The sequence below is a fragment of the Cynocephalus volans genome, chromosome 18 (genome assembly GCF_027409185.1).
Source record: "Cynocephalus volans isolate mCynVol1 chromosome 18, mCynVol1.pri, whole genome shotgun sequence".
In the NCBI taxonomy this organism is placed as follows: Eukaryota; Metazoa; Chordata; class Mammalia; order Dermoptera; family Cynocephalidae; genus Cynocephalus; species Cynocephalus volans.
The window spans coordinates 13528533-13550355 of NC_084477.1; the positions used below are offsets into that span (position 1 = coordinate 13528533).

Sequence of the window (21823 nt, forward strand, 5' to 3'; positions counted from 1 at the left end):
TCCAACAGGTTTGGACCCTGTGACCAACATCTTCTCCATTTTCCCCAGTCCCCAGCCCCTGGTAACCACCTTCTACTCTCTGTTTCTGAGTTTGACTTTGTTAGATTCTACACATAAGTGAGATTATGCAGTATTTGTCTTTCTGTGTCTGGCTTATTTCACTTAATGTCCTCCAGGTTCATCATAAGTTCTGGAGACCTAATGTACGGTGCGGAGATTACAGTTAATAATAACGTATTGTATATGTGAAATTTGCTAAGAGATTAATCTTAAGTGTTCTTACCACAAAAAAAGTGGGGGAAACTATGTGAGGCAACAGATGTGCTAATTAGCTTGACTGTGACATCCTTTCACTATGGACACCTGCATCAAAACATCATGCTGGACACTTTAAAAACATACAATATTTATTTGTCAATCATACCTCAATAAAGCTGGGGGGTTAGGAAAAAAAAGAAGACCTCCATTCCCTACTTCCAAGCTAACCATTCTGTGTGGAGTTCCTAAACAAGCCCCAGGCTTCTAGGCCCTTCCTCCTGCCAGCCCCAGGCCAGTAATGTCCCCTGGGCCCTCCCACCCCCTACAGCATGCCCTCGTGAATCCCCCAGTCACTGTGTCCCCCTCCTCTCAGGATTTGCCCAGGCCCTGCAAATATTTGTCTAAGGGACAGAAACATATTGCCTGAGGTGGAATGAACTGAGTGGCAATCTGGGAGTTGTAGGGCTGCAGGGTAACTGTCACAGGGCTGGCTCCACTGCTTCTACAGGCCTGGGAGCAGCCCCTTCCAACATCACAGACCTGGGGCTGGGAGTTCTGTTGGGAGACCCGGAGCCAGGCAGCTCTGGGGCCTGTGGGGGAGAGGGGGGTGACATACAGTTGCCCCTTGTCTGAAGAGGAAGCAGAGAGAAATCATTTGCTGGAGGGGGATTTGAAAGTAACCTCAGGAAATGCAGATGTCACAAGGGGAGACCCAGGCTGGCGACTTCTGGGCCATTTCCCAGAATACATACACAACAGGAGAAGCCAGTTCTCTCTGGGAAACTTTTAACAGACATTCTTCTGAAGACCTTCAGTAGTAATTCTCAGACTTATACCTACAGAAGAATCACCTGGGGAACGTGTGAAAAATGCAAATCCTGGGTCCCCCTTCAGAAATGCCAATCAAGCGGGTCTGGGGCCAGGCCGGGAATCTGCTCTTTAATAAGCTCCCCATGTGATTCTGACACAGCTTGCCCAAGGATCACCTCTTAAGAAGTACTGATCTAGAACAAAATTGCCTGACCTAAATTCCTGAATAGCTTTGCAATCATTAATCTAAAACACACTAGGATAGGTGATCACAAGATCACGATAATCAGAGGCGTATGAGTCAGAGCCTCGATCACGGGGACCATGGAGTCCACAGACATCCCCAAGTCCAAACTCACGGCCACTTCAAACCTCCAATACTCACAAAGTGCTGCCAATAGAGGACTCAAAGGGATAGGATCATGGGGGATGGGTGAGAGGGCTACAGGAATACCTACAGATTTCGAAGTAAGCATCACTCCCTTTAACCTCCTCAGAGCTTTGCAGGTGAGCCCTCCAACCTTATGGAAGAATTATTTAGTTTCCAACATGTCTTCCCTGTCCTCAGTCTTTTTTGGAAGTAGGTAGGAGATCGGGGTTTTCACCCTAAATGAATTAAAATCTGAAAATCTTGGGTAACAGCACAGTAGCAGGCACAGGGCAGTACCCTTGCTTTAAAGGAGTCCTGAGCTCGGCTCTATCTGACAGCCCTCCACGGGATTTTAGGCGAGTCACACCACTCTGCAAGTTCCCTGCCACCCATAGAAGAAATGTTACCAAACAACCTCTCTTAGGAACAAGGAATAGATTAATACGTGACTCCAAAGTTGTTACAAAAGCTAATACTGACTCACGTGACATATAACAATGCTCTGGTGTGACACAGTACTTGGGGACACTGCTTTTAATAACTGAGACTTCTTCACAGATGTCAAAATAAGGAGAAGAAATGACAACATTTTTTAAAAAGTGTTTGGCTTTGCCAAGGGAATGTGCAAATTTTGTTTTCACAGTTGGGCGCACTTAGCAGGGCTTACTCAGTGCTGGTAACTCAGTCCAACTTGCTTGGTCCACACACCACCCACGACGCATCCGTGGGCCTAGCAGCCCCGTCCATGAATTCTGCCCTGTGCACAGTGCTGTCCGGCCCTCAGCAGGCTCGTAGTCCCATTGGAGAGGTGGGACGCAAACATACAGAACTACAAGAAACGATGCTAACTCCGGCAGGTCAGAGCACAGACAGCTGATTTGAGGGAGGTAGGCCACAATCACAGTGGGCACGTCAGGTCTTCTCTGTTCCCTGGCCACCAGCTGCCGTCTTGCAGAGGTAGCTCCTGGACACACAAGGACTGCAGGAGAGCATATGGGTGGACCAGGGTCAATTCATGGCTGCTACAGGGTCCCAGCTCACTTCTATCACTTGGCCAGTGCTGTGTCCTCTGGGCCTGGGCCCTACAGAATGATACCCCCAGCCCAGAGCTGCAAAACCAAGGAAACATTCCCAACTGGAAGGGTAGTCCATCTACCCACCCATCCTCCTTCATAAAGGAAACAGGAAACATCTCTTTACTTCCCACAGTCCCTGGCCCCTGCCACTCCATCCCACACTGTTCACTGAGTGGTGGGTTGAATGGAATCAGGTGGGGCAGGACAACCTCACAGGCTGGCCAGGACCCCGAATATCCCTTCGTGGAACTCGGTCAGGACAACCCTGTTCCCAGCTATGGCAAGTATCTGGTTCAGTATATGAGCTGAGAAACATGCATATGCTTTGCCCCCACAATTCCACTTGTAAGAATTTATTGTGAGGCAAGGTGTTTCAGCAAAACTAGAAATTAATAATAAATGTTACTGCAAACAAATGTCTCGTGATCCAACAAATTCCAAAACTACCCGGGAAAGTTTTTTTCCCCTGCAGGAATTCTCAGAGCCTTTAAAAGGCTAAGACGTTGTCAATCTTCAAGAGAAACATACCGTATACAGCAGTTTCCAAACTTATTTGAATATTTGCAGCCTGCCTAATGAGTGTTCCAGGGAACAGGGTTTGGGAAACACCTACCTGAGGAACTAAGTACGGAGGGAACGTTCACTGCAGCCTCAATAAGTGTAATAAACAAAACAACAACAAGATGCATTAGCAACTTTAAAACACTACTCAGCCTTTAGCCGTGAACGTGACCGTGGCTGGGTGTGGGAGGGCAGGGGTCCACCGTTCCAGCCCCCCGAGCAAGGGATGACAGGCACTGGAAGGAAGGTGGGCGTGTCTCACACCCCCCATTCACGTCTGGTTAACCACACATCCCTGCCTGCAGGGAGGGAAGTCGGGGCCACACAGGGGCACCTTCGTCAACCCCACATCCCCGCCTGCAGGGAGGGCAGTGGGGGCCACACAGGGGCACCTTCGTCAACCCCACATCCCCGCCTGCAGGGAGGGCAGTGGGGGCCACACAGGGGCACCGTCGTCAACCCCACATCCCCGCCTGCAGGGAGGGCAGTGGGGGCCACACAGGGGCACCGTCGTCAACCCCACATCCCCGCCTGCAGGGAGGGCAGTCGGGGCCACACAGGGGCACCGTCGTCAACCCCACATCCCCGCCTGCAGGGAGGGCAGTCGGGGCCACACAGGGGCACCTTCGTCAACCCCACATCCCCGCCTGGAGGGAGGCAGTCGGGGCCACACAGGGGCACTGTCGTCAACTCCACATCCCCTCCTGGAGGGGGCACAGTAGGGGACACACAGGGGCACCGTCGTCAACCCCACATCCCCTCCTGGAGGGAGGCAGACGGGGCCACACAGGGGCACCGTCGTCAACCCCACATCTCCGCCTGGAGGGGGCACAGTCGGGGCCACACAGGGGCACCATGTGATAGTAAATCAGTCACTTCCACGCTCCCTAGCTGAAAGCCACGGTGACGACAACACCCAAACGAAAGCCCTGCCCTCGATTCCAACAGGCCCGTTCCAGCTGTGCCTGGACACGCTCCCGCAACGCTTCAAGTGAACCCTCCGTTCCCGCCAGCAGGACGTCTGTCCCCCACGTGCGTGATGTCAGTACCGTGTGACTCCAGCTGCACGTCCGCCTGTCCCCACGCCGCCTGTGCTCCAGGCGGCCTCCGTGGAGAGACAACGCCGGAGCTCACCGCGGCCGACCGCCCTCAGCCAGCGCGGGCTCGGTGGGCGGGAAGGCGGGCACCGCGCGAGGCCAAGGCGGACGAGGCCGCACGGGACAGCGGAACAGAAGGAAAGGGGGCGGCCGGAGGGAGGACACGCCGGGACAGGAGCGGGGAACTGTGGTGGGCGTGAGGGAGGGATGAGGAAACGTGAGGAGCCCGTGAGGGGAGCGGAGACGAGGGGGCGTGGCTAGGAGTAGGAGGCCTGAGCAGCCTTGGGGGACGTGGGGACGTGTGAGGGGACGTCAGGGGGCATGGCGACGCGTGAGGAGTCGGGGGAGGCGTGGGAGGGGCGTGAAAGACCATGAGACACTTGGGGGAACGTGGGGAGGCGTGAGGGAAGCGTGGGGGGTGTGGAGAGGAATGAGGGGGACGTGGGGGTTGTGGGAAGGGCCTGAGGAGCCAGGGGAAGGGCTGAAGGGAGGGAGTGAGGAACGTGCGGTAGCTCGGGAAGAATGAGGGAGACAGGAAGGGGCGTGGCGAGGCACGAGGGGCGTGGTGAGACACTAGACGTGAGAGGAGTGAGGTGAGCAGGGCGAGCAGGGCCCGCCTGACCAGAGCTGGGCTGTGGAGCGGGAGGCGGGAGCCCCTGCAGGACGGGGCGGGGCTCCTGCAGGTGGGGCGGGGCATTTGCAAGAGGGGGTGGGGCTCCTGCTGGAGGTAGAGCAGGTCGTCTGCAAAAGGGGGCGGGGCTCCTGCAGAAGGTAGGGAGGGGCGTCTGCAGGATGGGGCGGGGCTCCTCCAGAAGGTAGGGCGGGGCTCCTGCAGAAGGTGGGGCGGGGTGTCTGCAGGACGGGGCGGGGCTCCTCCAGAAGGTAGGGCGGGGCGTCTGCAGGACGGGGCGGGGCTCCTGCAGAAGGTGGGGCGGGGCGTCTGCAGGAGGGCATAGCTGGAACTCAGATCCACGCTGCAGGGCAGCGGTTGGGGAGCAGGAGCGGAGGGCCTAGGCTGAGGAGGTGAAGAGCGCGGGTGGGGCGCAGCGGAGAACGTGGGGTGACCGCGTGTGGGCGCGGGATTCTCTTGGGGGTGAAGCAGCAGCTCTAAAACGGATCGTGGTGGTAGTGGCCCAACTCTGCGTCCGGAGCACACCTCAGAGGCGGAGTCGCATGGGACGTGAACTGTCTCTCGGTCGGGCTATTTAAAAGGGGGAGCAGGGAGGAGACAGGCACGGCCCCCTCAGTCGTCCTGGCCTCAGAGCCGCAGGGAGGGAGGCTCGGGCGAGGCAAGGTGGCGAGTCCGGGAGGCCCTGCGGGCTGGGAGGGCCTGGAGGAAGCAGCAGACCCCACCTGCAGGCAGGAGAAAGTGGGCGCTGGGGCCGCCCTGGAGCGCGAGCTGCTCTGCACGTGTGTGACCGTGAAGGGCAAGAGAGGGGTGGTCGAGGGTGCGAGACCTCGCTGCTCCCACTGGGAGAGCCCAGCATTGCTGTGGGCAGCCGAGGACGGCAGGGGCAGGGTGGAGGGCGCCCTGGGGACAGGGGGCACACGGGCCGGGAAACTGAGGCAGCAGGGAGGGGGCTGAGGGAGCGTGGCGGGGCCAGCAGGAGGCGGGGGTCGGGCTGCACCTTCCCAGCTGCTTCTTGGGCGACTCGATCAGGAACTGGTCCCACCTCCTTCCCTCCCTCTACACAGTTTCTGAAAACACCAGGGTCTTTCAGGGGTTCCCCAATGGCGGTAAAAGGGAGGGGAGAGGGACAGGGTCAGGCCTTAAGGAGAAAGAGGAACACGCAGCAGCTTCATCAGAAACCCTGAAGTCCCATCAAAGCACTTTCCCCCAAAGGCCACTTCCCCTCAGTTTTAGCATCCAACCTGGACGCTGTGCAGAGCCTAGACCAGGTCTGGGGAGGAGCTGCGAGCGATCCAGACTTCTCCGAGGATTGCTGTAAGACACCCGGCCGGTGAGGGGCTGGGGGAGCCCGCAGGGCGGGTCAAGCTCCTCACTGCCCCCCAGGGATCGTGCTTAGTGCCCCTTGGTCACCCCCAGCCCTGCACCAGCCCTGCAGATGACGCAGGAGCTCTGCATGTGACGTCCTTGCTTTGACACAAACAGAAGGGCTTCCGCAGCAGCTGCTGAACTCTGCCCCTCCCGTAATAAATCATGGTCTTTTAACGCAACACTGATTTCTTCCCACACTTTGATCGCCTGCCTGCCCCTAACACTTTCGACCCCTAACACTGGAGCTGGTGTTTGCTGTCTCACCATCATTTTTACTAATGCCACATTGTGGCTGCTTCCAGCAGAAAAGGCCTGGGCTATTCTTGTGGGTACGAGTGTTCCTTGTGCATTCAGTGAAACGACAGAGCAGAGGTAACCTCTGCTGTCCCCAGAGGCAGCATCTGTGATGACTAAACGAAGCACCTGATGCATCCAGACCTGCACTTGATACAGAACTTATCTATGTAGCCATCTGCTTTACGAATCCCCCCAAAACATGCCCCGTGTCTTAGAGTCTCCACTTCTGTGCCCCCACTCCCTGAAATGCTGCCTCCACAGAAGCAAACAGGAACAGGGGACGCTTCCCAATCCTCCCACCCCTAATAAGCCTCGCACCCCTGATCCTCCGTGTTCACCTGTGGACGAGGAGCCAAGAGGTCTGGAACTCTCTGTGCACCAAGCACACACTCAGGACTAAAGAAACCAGTATCTTTCTCTCTCACGTTATTTTTAAACGTATGGATGCAATATCGTTTGCAAGTGTTACAAACTTATGGTAGGTTTAAACTTTTTATAAAATATTTCATGTATACACAAAACAAGAAATAACATGGCAAATACGTGCCCACCACTCAGGTCAGCCAATCCTTAACACTTTGCCATGTTGGCTCCAGTTGTGTCTTATTTTAAATAAATACAAAAGACACATTTGAAGGCTCCAAGCTTCCCAGGTTCTAGTCCCTCCCAGGGTAATCATCACTATCCTGAATTTGGTGTTTTTATACCCAGATAGGCTTATCCTTTTACTAAGTACATGTGTACTCATAAACAATATATAGTACTGTCCTGCCTGGTTTTGCACTCCATATAAATGTGTTAATACCTCCCGCAGCTTCCTCATTCACCCACGATTGTGTGTTTGGAGTGTGTCTGTGTTGAGACCGGCGGCTCTAGTTCATGAGTTCATTCTCACTAAGGCATGGTATTTACCATCAAATAAACAGGCCACGGCTCTGTATCCACCTCTGGCAGAGGGACGTCTAAAGGTGGTTAAGAGTGTGGACTCTGGCGGGCTTCAGTCCCAGCTCCACCCATTATCAGCTGTGTGACCTTAGTCACCTGACCTCTCTGTCCCTCAAGTACCTCATCTGTAAAATGAGACAACTAACAGTACCCATCTCACAGGTCTTTGTGAGGATCAGGTGAGCTAACACATGCAGAGCACTTGGACAAATGCCTGCCAGCAAATCAGTGATGCAAGTGTTCCGTCCCTCTGTCGCTGCTGCTGTTATGATCGTTAGTCTTTACTTACGTTCCCAAACCACGATTCTAAACTCACAGCTACCACACTGTGATTGCAGAGGCTTTCTTGACCATAAAAGGTTAGAAACCTTCATACTTAAGGTTAGGAGCCACTGACACATTCGATATTTGCTCTCCTGGTCCCTCTGCGCTGCCCACTTCCTGATATATTGGGGAAATTACGCAAACCCTGAGGCCACGGCCTCCCCAGACGACAGTCATGAGTCAGCTGCTTCCCTCTGGGTTCTACATACCGAGCATCCTCACTCACCAGAGCAGGTGACCGGACAGGCAGAGCCTCTGAAATCCAGGGGCAGGATGTCCCTATTTCTGCAGGATCCCCCAAAGAATAAAAGGCACTCTAGGGGATGAGCATTTGAGGACAACTTTCCAAGAGAGATAGGGCAAGGGTACTGTCACTCTGTTGTCAGGTAGGATTTTCTTTCCTTCCAAATGTCAGACATGGGCCAAAGCTCCAGGGATTCGGGACCCGGGTAACTGCCACAGCCCCACTCCTACTCCTGTGTCCACAGCAGTAGAGGGGACTGGCGAGCCGTGGCCATGCTGCACACACAGCCCACAGAGGGAGCTCAGCTGCCACAACTTAAGAAGGGGCAGGTGGGAACGGAAGGTGGGGATGGCCATATTCTCTCCTCACCCACCACTTGTCAGCTCAAGGACACCTGGAGGATTCTTCCCTGAGGAAGGGATTGAGACTTAAAGACACACTGATTTTTCTGCTCACATCAAAGCCTCTAGAAAAGAACAAGAGGTAATTACAAAGTCTTCTGACAGCCAGGAACAGCACAAGATGATTAGGAAAATTCAATCGAAAGGGATTTATAAACAATCTACCTAACTATCTGGGAAATGCTGATCCATTTAAACAAGCACCAGGCGAAAGTCAAATAGCCTTTGGCCATGGGAGATCCGCTAGAATTCAAGGAAGCTGTTTCAAAGGAGAAAAAAATTAAGGGAGTATGTGGTGAGCAATTTTTCTTGATTTCCTTCTCTGAATGGAGCTAGTAATGAGGTAAGTAACAGAGAGACAGCCAATGGCCCCGAAGTGCAGGGTACCCACTGCATCAGACTGTGTGGTCTTGCTCTCTGAAATGGTGGGCACCGGCTCTCATTTGTGCCCAGCCCTCTCTGGCCCTCCTAAGAGCTCCACTGCCCTGTCCTGTTTGGCTGGCCTGGCACCTAAGATCTCTCCACAAACGTATGTGCATGTGTGTGCATGCATGCCTGTGTTCGAGTGCCTGTGTGGGGGTGCACACACGCGTGTATATGCATGTGTGCGTGTGTGTGCACAGGTGCATGTGTGTGCTCGTGTGCGTATGCATGCGTGTGCACAAGTGCATGTGTGCATGCATGCCTGTGTGCGAGTGCATGTGTGGGGGTGCACGCACGCGTGTATATGCATGTGTGCATGTGTGCACAGGTGCATGTGTGTGCTTGTGTGCGTATGCAAGCGTGTGCACAAGTGCATGTGTGCATGCATGCATGTGTGTGCACCCAGTGAGGCAGGAGCCCAGGGAGTACTCCTACTCCCTACTCTGTACAGATAAAGGTCATGTCTGCTTGTTGGCTCCCTTCCTGAAGGGCTCCTCTTCACTTTCCAACTCTCCGGATGGCCCAGCACCTCTCCTCCCCTCCACTGGGGAGATTATGAGCCTCCCTGTCCTCAAAAGCTGAGCTGTGTCCCCACCCAACAGCGAGCACCCAAGTTGTCCACCCAGAAGGCAGAGCTCGAAGGGACTCCACATTGGTAAGTGGGCCCGTCAGGCAGCCCCCGAGGTAGCAGTGGGCTCTCTAGGGAGCACGTCTCCCATCCTAAGGCTCTCAAAGTCAACCTAAGGCCACACTCAAGCCTGAACTTCCGCCTCCCTGCTTTCCTTTCATCTCTGGTCACCTGTGCACCAGGATGCAGGGCGAGGCTGGCCAGAATGTCACGCACCTGCTCTGCTGGCTCTGAGAGACTCTGAACCCTCCTGGTTCCCAGCACCTGTCTGCGAGATGAAAGGGCTAGCACACAGAGTCACCAAGGAGCCTTCGGCTGTGAAGCCTGCAGACGTGAAGTGCCTCCCGAGAGCAGCTGGTGTCCTCCGCCCTGTGAAGCCCCCGAGGCTCACGCAGCCCTGGGACAGGTGCAGTCACAGAAAGAAGCACATGGTCCTGCCCACTGCCACTGCGCTCTGACCAGCACAGGCCAGCCTCCCTGCTGGGCACCCTCTCTGCAGCTTGTGAATGAAAGAGCTGTGGCCACACGATGCACTAATATCATCGCTGTGTTTCTTACCTGCTCCTGCGACAATCGCAGATCAGTTTACCCTCAGGGCCCTGCCCACAGCTGTTCCAAGTGTACCTAAATAAGGTGACACAAACTGGCCAGCCAGGCCCACAGGCTCTGTGGAGGAAGGTCCCCAAGCCTCGCTGGCACTGCTATGTCTAACCTCCCACCCGATTCTTGTGGGCAAATTATGCAAAAACAGCTCCAACTAGGAATCCTCACTCTGCCCCAACACCGGCCTCTCTTCATAGTGAATATTTGTGTTTGGGAAATATTTTTATTTCATTGCAGTAAGATTTTTTATTATTACAAGATTTACTACAGATGGATTTGGCTTACACTTCAATAGTAGCAAAAGCCACTGGCTCTTTTTAAAACATGTATCCTACAGGGAGAACCACAGAGTTGAAGGAATGAAGTTCCCAACTTTCCACTGAAAACATCCTGCACTCTGTGTCACCACTGTAAGGAATGTCACACAAGGGAGAAAGTATTTATGTAAAGTCTGTTTTCCCTGCTCAATACTAGGTTCCATGATGGCAGGAACCATATTTGACATTAACCCAGAGTCTACACGGTGTGCAAAAGGCACTCAAAAACACGTGCTCAAACAGCCCAAATGTCCATCAATGGATGGATGGACAAACAAAATGTGGCCGCTCCATACAACAGAGTATTATTCAGCCATATAAAGAAGATCTGGTTCATGCTACAACATGGATGGACCTCAAGAACATCATGCTGAGAGAAGCTGGACACAGAAGGACGCAAATTGTACAATTCCTCTGATAAGAAATAGCCAGTATAGGTAAATCCATACAGAAAGCAGATTGGTGTTGCCAGGAGAATGGGGACTGCTTAATGGGTATGGGGTTTCTTTTTGGGGTGATGTAAATGTTTTGGAACTAGACAGAAGTGTTAGTTGCACAGCTTTGTGAATGCACTAAGTGCCACTAAATTGTACACATTAACTGGTTGATTTTATGTTATGTGAATTCTACCTCAATAAAAATTTTTTAATTAAAAAAAAAAAAAGAAACCTGGAACAATCCTCCATGTCCCATGGAACCTTGTGCTCTTTGTGAACACTGGGAGGACAGGGCCGGCTGGCGTGGACAGGTGTGTGCCTCCCTCTGCGAGCAGTGTCGCTCACGTCCTGGCCTCTGTCCTCATCTGCCACCGGCACGCACTACAAGTGGACCACACCGCTGCGTCGGCCTGATGGACGGGGTCTGTGCCATCTGTGAGGTCTAGGAAGCTGGGACAGGAGCGTGTGGCCCAGGGAGCTAATTTCATCGGGTGTGTGAACTTTTACTCTGTGTTTTAAAGACTGTGTAGCCTAGCCAGTGTGTCTGCTGCTTGAAAGGGGGCAGGGGACAGTGAGTTGATGACACAACGTCAAGACTGTCTGACACCCTCGTCTGCATGTCCCTGGGTCCCTCCTGTGAGCTGCAGGTGTATGGCTCGCTCATGGCCGTCTGTCCTCCCCAGTAGACTGTGGCCCTTTGGGGAAGAAATTCCAACTTATTGCCTCTGACCCCAGAGTGTAGGAGGGTGTAGGAGGTCAATAAGGTATATTCACTAGATGAGTGACATGCCCTAAACCATGAAAAAAGCCAAAGCCTATCAGAATGAAGGTGGGTGGGATCATGGTGACAAACACTGGCTTGGTCTTGATCCTGGGTGGGCAAAGTACACCTGTGGGCCAACCCCTTCTTACAGGCTGTTTGTCAGGCCTGGAGCTAGGAATGGGTTTTACCTTTTCAAAGGGTTGTTTGAAACACAAAAGGATAGGGAACAGAGATCTCCACTGTTGCTAACTCCTTTAGCTAATTCCTTTCTCGCAGCCCTCCTGGGCAAGCTGCAGGACATCAGCCCACTTGTAGGAACATTCGGGGAGGCTCCTCTGTCCCCACAGGTTGACAGACTCTAAATCTCTGCCACATGATCAGTAAGCAGTGAGCATTTCTGAGCCTCTGCAGATCTCGGTGGACGCTGCATCCCAGGTCCTCCAAGGCTATTTCTGCCCTGAGAACCAGCCACCGGAGTGTCAGACCCGAGATAGGTCCTCAGCCCAGAAGGAGAGGAAAAAGCAGCTCTTGCGGTCACACGATTTTGCTGCTGTCAAAACTCGAGGCAGCTGGCGGTGAGCTTCTGATAAGGAGCCTTCAGTCTTGTCTACGTCCTCCAGGGTCAGCCTTTCCCTGGAGCCACTCCTGTCCTCAGCTCCATTCAGAGCTGAGCCGCTGGCAGGGATGAACAGCCAGGGAGGGGGACACAGCTGGACCTAGGGGCAGTCCTTGGGTGGGTGTGGCGGACACCATCCTGGAGATGCTTGGGTAACCATACTGGCCTCAGGACAGTGCTCATCTCAGCCTCTCTGCTAGTCCCTGCTCGTGTGACTGTGGAAAGAAAGGTCAGCAAAAAGACAGCAAACCCTGAGACCCACGGTGTGTGGAACCAAGGGCTCCTGGTGGTGACAGAGCCACGGGGGATCAAGGCTTCCATGTGGTCCGTGGAGTGGACTTTGGATGTGCGGTGAGGAGTCTACTGTCCCCAGAGTGCTGAGGGCATAGGGCAATCTGGCTCCCCCTCCATGGGCAGCATCTCCCCGAGGAACAGGAGCAGCAGGAGCAGGCAGAGAGACAGAGGTGCCCAAGGACGGTGAAGGGGACACTGGGCTGCACAATTGAGATTCTTCCTGAAGGTGCTGGTGGCGGATGGCAGACTGAGTAGGAAGAAGGAAACCTCTCCATGCGCATAGGTGCGTGCACACACACACAGATGCATGCACAGAGGCACACAGACATGCGCATGCAGATGTGCACACACACAGGTGCACACAAACACAGAGGTACACAGACATGCACGCACAGATGTGTGCGTGCACACACACACACACAGGCACACAAACACCAACCAGGGCACACATGCAGAGATGCACACACACACAGGCAGGCACACAGACATGCACAAACAGATGCACACTCAGCTCTGGCTGGCCATGGTGCACTGAGTGGCCACAGGAAGCCAGTGCCAGGCAAGGCCGTGGTTGTGCGCACAGAGCCAAGGTGAGCACAGTCGCTGCCCTGTGGGAGTGTGTGGTCCCTGCTGGTAATAGGACACTGTGGGCTAGCAAAGGCCTGAAACTGGGGGCTGGCAAAGGCCTGCCTTGTCTGTTTCTCAAGCATCTCACATCTTCCCCATCATCACGAGGCCGAGAAGTTCCCAGATCAGGGCCCAGCACACAACAGGCAGGTATTTGATAAACAGTCCTTGACTAAACTGTTGAGAGCCATAGCAAAAGCCACTTACTCCTAAAGTCACCCCTCCCTTTTCCCGGTGGGGATGGAGGGCAGGTCCTTGGGTCCGTAGGCTGTCTCTCTGTTCCCTATCAGCAAGGATGAGGACAGGGATGCACTTCACAGGCCGGCCTAATGGGTGCCAGCGGGGCAGTCAGGGGCCCATCCTGCCTCTGCTGGAGGCAGAGGACCAGTCACTCCACTCCTCTAGACCTTGGTTGGCTTGTCTACAAAACGAGGGGCCGGGCTGCTGGGTCCCCAGCCCTTCACTCTTGGTCTCAGGAGCTACAGTTAGGCACAGCGGCATCCTCCCCAAGGGCACGCCAGGAGTCACTGCCACTTTACAAACACAGACATCCCATCTTGGTGGTAAGAGTCGTTTTGATGACACACTGGGTTGGTTGGTAAAGGGCAGGGCCAGGCCCAGGACCTGAGCTTCAGGACAGCGGTTGCGCGTCTGCGGTCAGATGTGCACGAGCCCCTGACCTAAGCGAGGAGCAGAGGGGTCCAGCACAGACGGTGGTCCTTTAACCCACTCCAGCCCATGGCACAGAGTTACAGTTTCCCTTTCCCTGCATGCAGCCTCAGAGAGACCACTAACTGGCAAGGGGGCCCACACTGGGGCAAGGCCAGGATTCAAACCCAGCTCTGCACACAGAGTCTCTGCTCCTCCCACTCCCACTGCTGCTACCTGATCCACAAGCCTCTGCCGGCTCTGTGCCCACAGTGAGCTCCCACCACCTACGCTGAGTCCCACAATGAGACCCGGACCCCAGCATGAGCCTCAGATACCCACTGTGAGTCCCCAGCCTCAACCAGGAGACCCCAGCCCCGCCATGAGCCCCAGGTTACCACCAAGAGCTCCCAGCCACCACCAAGAGCCCCAGGCCCCCATTATGACACCTGGCACCATCTCACAGAAGCACATGACTAACCCACCATCCCTGCTGCAGCTGAGTGATGTGAAAGCCCCGAGCAGAGTTCTAGAACAAACCAGGCCCAGATCCTGCCCGCTCCCAGCTGCACTCTAAGGTGTGGTGAGTTCCTGGCTCCCGAGTCAGCATCCACTTGTCACACCACCTCTCCCCACCGACAGGGCTCACTTCTCCGTTTCCTTCCCCAAACCACACGGATGTGACGGCAGGACTTTGTCAGACGGCCCAAGACAAGGCTAAACCAGGGTGAAGCCGAGCCCATTCCATTCAACCAAACTCAGGAACTTTAAGAGTCTGAGTTCCAGACTGGTAATTCCAAGGGCAAAGGGCTGGGCACACAGCTGCACAGGGGTCTCCCCGAGTCCCCCACCCCCTACCCCCGGCACCAGCTCTGCAGACAGCCCTGCCCCACCCAGGAGCTGCCCTGGCACAGAAGTCCCCAGCCTGTGCTTCTGAGCCTCCACCCTAAGATGTGGAAGAGGAGGCACCACAAGACCTTAGTGGCAGGGACCCCACGTGCCTCAGGTTTTAGGTCCTGCCCTGCTCTAAAGCCCTTGATACAAAGACGACATGACACAGAGCTTACTCTAAGCTCTAGAGTCAAAGGCCTTGGGTACCACCACATCCTAGTTCAGCTCTACCCAGAGCTGGAGACTCAGGCACTCGACACTCGGTGCTCCCAGAAGAGCCCCAGACACGAGGCCAGACACATACACACCGCACACAAAGGGTCTGCACACAGTCAGCAGAAACATCCTGCTGTGGCCACCGCCAACCTGTGCAGCCTGTCCTGGAACGTGGCAGGTGGAGACAGAGAAAAACAGCTCTGGCCTGTTGGCAGGAGAGCACCTTGCCCCAGGCCAGTGACAAGAAACCTGCACGGGAACCACTCTCAGTGGTTAGGACGACCAGGAGCCTGGGTAGGCCCTGAGGGTATAGACGCCAGAGCAGAGCGGCTTGTGGAGAGCGAGTCCTGGCAGAGCTCACCCTGTGCCCTGGAGGTCTGAGGGCACCAGGAACTTAGAGGGTGGGACCTGCTTCCACCTGGGACTTCTGCAGGGGAGGCCCCCAGGCAGGCAGGGACTGAAAAGAGTCCAGGGCTGTGGGCCCAGAAGACACTGGGTGGGCACCCAGCCCTGCGCCCACAGGGCCAAGCACAAGTGGAGGGGTCTCAGTGGCCCCATGGCTTCACGAGAAAGGGAAGAGGGTCAGAAGAAGGGCCCTAACGCCCTAAGGCTGCCCCACCTGAAGACAGGATCAGGAGGAGAGGGAGACGGCAGAGGGAACAGGATGAAGTTGAAACCCACCGTGTATGCGTGTATGCAGATGCAGCCACGTGGCGATGACCACGGTGACCACAGAGACAGAACCAGAGGAAAGGCAGATGCGGGCTGAAGGCCATGGGAGCCCGTGCCCACCCCCCAGCCCCAGAAGATGGAGGGGGTGCAGGGGGAGAGGGAAGGGTACAGGACACACCTGCCACTCCAAGCCCTGGGCTGGAAGCCTGGCCTGCCCTGGACAGGGGTAGAGGGAGAAGAGATTTAATTTGGACGTAAAGAGTGAATAACTGAGCTCGTCTAGGAAGCCACAGGCTCCCCTGAGAGATCATTAGGGGTGGAAGGAGAGACCTAAGCCAGCAGAGTTTGAAAGCAGTGATTTGGGGGAAAAGTGAATCGAACTGAGCCTCCTCGATGATCAGGTGAGCCTGCGATATGTGCCGGGGCGCGGTGGGGACAGAGGACAGGACCGCTCCACACCCACCTCTCAGAGGTGCCACGTGGGCTGCAGGAACCATGGGGGGTGGAAACAGTACCCTCCTCGTGGGTAATCACTGAGGCTACGAGACATGGGCGAAGAAGCCCCAGCACAGGGCCCCGACAAAGGGCGTGACAATGACAGGAGAAAGCTTCCTCCACCTCTCGGACCCTCCTTCCAGTTCATGCCCGAGTCCACACTCTGCCAAGCTCCCTTCCACCATCCTCTCCTCCTTCCCAGCCAGCCTCTGGCCTCGGTCCCACCCAAGTCACCTAATGCTTCAACATCCGCCCCTTCAATCCCCTGGACCTTGACTTAACCGCATCGTGTGTACCAGCCCACTCTGAATCTCCCCAACTCCAAGTTCACATCCTGGAGAACAAGGTGTTACCCACAGAGTCACATATGTTTCTCCACTGTAAGAGGTTTCCAACACTGTACCATAAAGGACATGCCTCACACTCGGGTGTCACAGATGTGGGTGTGAATCCTGGCTCAACCCTCTGCTGACAGTGTGACCCTTAGCAAGTCATTTGACCTCTCTGGGCCTCAGTTTCCTCTTCTGTAAAATGGGAACAATATCAGTACTTTCTTCAGAGAATTCTTGTAAGACTAAATAAATGGCGTAGAGCTGTGCCGAGCATGCGGCACCTGCTTCTTAAGTGTCAACTGCTATCCCCTTCCACACACACCAGATTCACTTGGTCCAAGATGGGGCCCAGGCAGCAGTAATTCTTAAAGCTCCCTGTTTTAAGCGATTCCAAAGGTCAAGAACCCCGTGTAAGAGAACGAGTGTGCGGGGGACAGCAGATGAGTGGCGGCAGAGCTGGGTTGGGGTCAAAGTGCCAACTCCTTTATAACTCCCCAGGAGTATCAGAGCTTTCATCAGGATGCCAGGAATGCCAGCGCTTTTGTGCCACCTTCTCAGGCCCTCAGGCAGAACGCCCTCGCTGTGGGGCCTGCTGACCTGGGAGATATAAAGACGACAAGGCCGTGACTTTGGGCCTCCCAGCCAGAGACGCTCTGTCCGACTGGTCACTTTTTCCTTTGCTCAGCATTTACTCACCAACCAGCAGATGGAGCAGAAAATGCACAGCCGAGCCCGGAATCTGGCTCCAAGTTCAGAATCTGCATATGATTACTAGAGAGCCAGGACAGTTCCCTACATGTCCCTTCCCCACCCCTCCCCCCAAAAGGAACAAACATAAAGATCTCAATGTGCAATATTCCATGGTCACAGTCCCTTTTGCACCTTGCTGGAACCACCCTTTTTCATTCAATGACAAAGCCCAAGTGTTTTCCACGTAGCCGACTGCCTGAACTGGTTCGCAGGTTTGAAAACAGTATTTGGACAGACAATACACATTATTCGCAGACTGGAAAATATGCTGATACACCAGACTTATGAGAAGGCTCTGAGCGTAGACCCACTTTTAAAAGACTATAATCTCTACGAAACATTACACAGGCTATTTTCCAGCCTAAAATATTTCCTTGAAATTTCCAGTCATTGGCTTCCACTACACCAGGGCAATTCTTTTTCTACTTTTTTCTTTCTTTTATTAATCAATGACTCTTTCTTTTGAGAAACAGAAATGCTGTTAAAAGGAACAGGGTGCCTGCTTTGCTTGGGGCCTCTGTGCATAAGCTCTTAAATTACCTTCACCAGGTGACACAAGTTGGTCCCTTTCCTTGGGCAGAGTCCTAGTGAAAATGGACATTTTAATGCTTGGAAAGCTAATGGGAGTCAGAGATAGCAATGATGATGATGACGGCGTTGTGTCATTAAATCTTTGTGCAATTCTTTACAAAGTATGTGCAAAGTGCTTTACAATTGCTGCACTCTCCTGAAGTCACGCATCACAGGTAAACAAGCGGCCGAGTCAATCCCCACGCGCTGCCATTAGCTTAACAATAAGCCTCATAAAATAACTCCTGTGAGCCTGTAAAAGAGCCTAGGGAACTTTTACGGCTTTTTCTTGGGGCCTCCTGCTGCAGCAGATCGGAGCTGGGTGACACCTGGGCGGCTTGGTTAGCAACCCAGTGCAATGACTTAGTCGCGCTTCCTTAGGGCTCCTGAGCCGGAAATTCAAAACATCTCAAGAAAACCAGGGTGGTCCCATGTGCCATCCCTCAACAAAGGCAGCGTCCGGCCCAAAGCTGAAGACCTCCATGCGGGTGACCTTCCCAGGCTGGGGGTTAGGTGCCTGGGGACGGGGGACGGCGGGGACACTCTAGAGGCCAGGCCTCTGTGACAGGCACACCTGCCATCGGTGCCAGTCCTGAAGTGCGCACAAGACGCTGCCTGGCACTGCGCGTAGAGGGGTGATGCGGGGCTAAGGACAGCGCAGGACGGGTGTCCCCCTCTTTGGGGGATAGCAGGGGGTTCCCTAGTAGAAAGGCCTGCAGGTGGGACAAGGCTCAGCGACGCCAGAACCGGTGCCCTGTGCCCCACACTCTCGGCCGCGTGTCCGGCCCCGCGGGACCACCTGCCAGGTGAGCGCCCCCCACCCCCACCCCCAGCCCCGGGCCACTCACCTGCGTGAAGTACAAGTTCATGAGCGTGAGGGTGAAGAACTGCAGGCACACTGGGAAGCAGTATAGCAGCCAGAAGACGAAGGGGCTGAGCGAGTTGGCCGCCACGAAGTCCCCGAAGTAGAACGAGAAGAGCACGGTGCGCAGCGAGGCCCAGAGCAGGCAGAGGAAGAGGAAGACGCTCTGGTAGCTGAGCCGCTTGTGGCCGTAGCGCAGCACCAGCCACAGCTGCGCGTACACGAAGGCGAACAGCAGCGCGTAGAAGGCGGTGTAGACCACCGTCAGCCCGAGCTTCACGAACGGGGGCACGGCCGGCGACAGCGTGGGCGGCAGCGAGTCGTTGCGCACCGGCTCCCACGGCGCGGCCGCCATCCGGCCGGGGGCGCTGCGGGGACGCTCCGGCCTCACCACCCGGGCTCGCGGCCGCCGCCCTCTCTGGCCTCTCCACGCATCGCGCGGCGCCCGCAGCCGGGGGACTGCGGCCGGGACGACGAGCCGCGCTTCCTGCCCGGGCGCCACATGACCCACCCGCGCCGCCCCGGCCGGCCATTGGCGGCGCCGCGCCCGCCGCCCCCGCGCGTCCCCTCCGGACACGCCCCTCCCTCCGACCCCGCGCGTCCCCTCTGGACACGCCCCTCCCTCCTTCCCCACCCCGCGCGCCCACGGCCCCCGCGCGTCGCCTCCGGACACGCCCCTCCCTCCTTCCCCACCCCGCGCGCCCACGGCCCACGCGCGTCACCTCCGGACACGCCCCTCCCGACCGGACCCCGCTCGGCCCCACCACCCCGGCGCATTCGGCCCGCCCCCTCCCCAGCACCCCCACCCCCTCCAGCGCCCCGCCTCCCTCCCCAGCGCCCCCGCCCCTTCCCCAGTCCCCGGCGCCCCCGCCCCCTTCCCAACGCCCCCTCCCCCTCCCCGCTCGCCCCCTCCCCGCTCGCCCCCTCCCCAGCCCCCAGCGCGCCCGGCACGCCCCCTCCCCGGTCCGGCACGCCCCTCCCCGGTCCAGCGCGCCCCCTCCCCCACACGTCCCCTACCCCGCTCTCAGCCCCATGCCGCGCGCCCCCCTCTGGCACGCCCCCATCCCATCCCCGGCCCCATGCCGCGCGCCCCCGCCCAGCGCGTCCCCCGCGCCCCGGGCTGCTGGGGCGACCCCGCTCCCGGCCTCGCGCTGTCTGTTGGTGACGACTTGTTTTGCAGGTGGCATTTCTTTTATTTAAAAAAAAAAAAAAAAACAACGAAGGAAATCTTGCGAGTTCCTCTTTCCTTGACACCCTTCACGGCTCTGGGCACGAGCTGGCCGGCGTCGGGAATGACGTTTACTTCTCCACCCTGCAGTGCCCAGGAGCGGGTTTGTGTCTCTGAGGTCAAGCTTGCGTACTCCAGGGAGGAGACGGGAGGTCCCCGCGCTGCCGCCCGCGGCGGGGGTGGAAACGGGGCTGGCTTCTCCGGGGTCCCTCCCAGTGCGCGGTGGGGACGCTGCGCCCCTGTCCCCCGCGGCGCGGCTAGTGCCCCTGGCGCGCGGGCGGCGGGCGCAGCCCACGGGGCGTGACAGCGAAGTGGGGCCGTCCCACGTCCGAGCTGAGCGGGCGCGTAGCACGGCCGTCGCCCGCCCAGGAGCCCTCCTCGTTGACTGTCACCGCGCGGTGCGCCCCTCCCAGGCGGGGACATGGCCTCGCTGTACGGCCCGGCGCGCCACTCTGCGGTTCTCCTGCGAGTGCAGGGAGCTGGGGAAGGTTCTGGGCGGACAGGGGGAGCCAGGCAGCGTCTGGACGCATTGCTAGGCCAGCAGTGCCCATGGACAGAAGGAGGGGACCCGAATTGCCAAGGCTCCAGAACTTTCTTGTCATCTCCTTTCACGTCTTAAGTGAATGCTCAACTTCGTGCGTAATGGTAGGTTTTTTTTCCCCAAAAAGGGTCGGGCGGGGCCTGGATCCGTTGTGGCTTTTACTCCAAACGAGTGCTCATTAACATGCTCCCAGAAAATGCCAGGTGAGTCGTCGGGCCAAGTGTGACTTTGGTGTCGAGCTCTTTTTCTAGTTTGATCCTTTGCCGCTCTCCCTCCCCTCTGCTCTCCCGACCTCAGATTTTGTTCCCCACAGTCCGTTCTGCAGGAGCAGCGGGAATGACCTTTCCAAAGAATGGCTCTGAGGGTGTTACACCCGTGCTTAAATTCCTTTCGTTTTGCAAGGTCCAGACTCCTCCCTTGGTTTACCTCGCTGACTTATCTCTTAAGAGGTGTTAATGGTGTTAACACTTCTTAACTCTCCTGAGCTAGGAAAGCTCTTTCCACCCCCTTCTCCAACAGCTGACCAAATCCTCTAAGGAGGTTTCTTCCTCCAGGAAGTCTTCCCAGACCACACCTCCCACCATACTCTCAGGATCAGGCTAGCTGCTCTGTCCGTGTGCCTCCTTGCCTAATTCTTAGTCACCCCCACTTGCTTCTAAGTTTCCTTAGAATAGGAACTATACCTTGTTTACCAGTGTCTCCTCTGGCACACTGAAAAAACGTGTCTACATTTTATTATACTGAAGGAATACAATTTGTCATCAGAGATCCAAGTTCTCATATTTCTTCACCGCTGAGCATGGGTTCTGGTCACAAGACTACCACATGATCCAGGATGGCTGCTGGCTCTCCAGCCATTGCATCTACATCCCAGGCTGTCATAAGGAGGAACCGGGGAGGACTAAAGGGCACTTGTCTTCTGTTTATGGAGCCTTCCTAGAAATGGCTCAGTGTCAAAAGAGCTTCTAACCATCCTAACAATTCTGGAAACAAAGATGATATACAATAAAGATGTTTCCACTTAGTATAATGCAGCATCCCTTGTACAATTGAAACCCACATTCCCTCTTTCCCTCCCCAATGTCCAGCTCCAAGCCCAGGGGCTCTGGGTGACAGTCATTCCTCCTTTAAGTCTGTCACAATCCCATCTCAATATTCTGTATCTCAGGCCGGCCCGTGGCTCACTCGGTAGAGTGCGGTGCTGATAACACCAAGGCCACGGGTTCGGATCCTATATAGGGATGGCCAGTTTGCTCACTGGCTGAGCGTGGTGCTGACAACACCAAGCCAAGGGCTGAGATCCCCTTACCGGCCATCTTTTTAAAAAAAAAAAAAAAAAATATTCTGTATCTCATGGAATGAATTATTAAGATATTCATCGCTGATTTGTTCCATGTAAAATAGTAGAGGAAAGGGAATGGAAAGAAAAGGGCAATTAGATAAAATAGATATAATTGTACATATGACACAGCAAAGAAGAAAATATAAGTAGAAGTTAGAGTTCTCCTTTTTACAACTGGTCATAAGG

General features: G+C 55.6%; 1 protein-coding gene across 1 annotated transcript in view; it reads right to left on the minus strand.

The window, feature by feature from the left end:
* Positions 1-18998, minus strand: part of GPR137B (G protein-coupled receptor 137B) — a 41638-nt gene extending 22640 nt beyond the window's left edge. Inside the window, exon 1 of the mRNA XM_063082801.1 lies at positions 18513-18998. Coding sequence (XP_062938871.1) covers positions 18513-18881 — 369 coding nt within the window. The 5' untranslated portion in view covers positions 18882-18998. The remainder of the gene's footprint in view (positions 1-18512) is intronic.
* Between the last annotated feature and the right edge of the window lie 2825 nt (positions 18999-21823).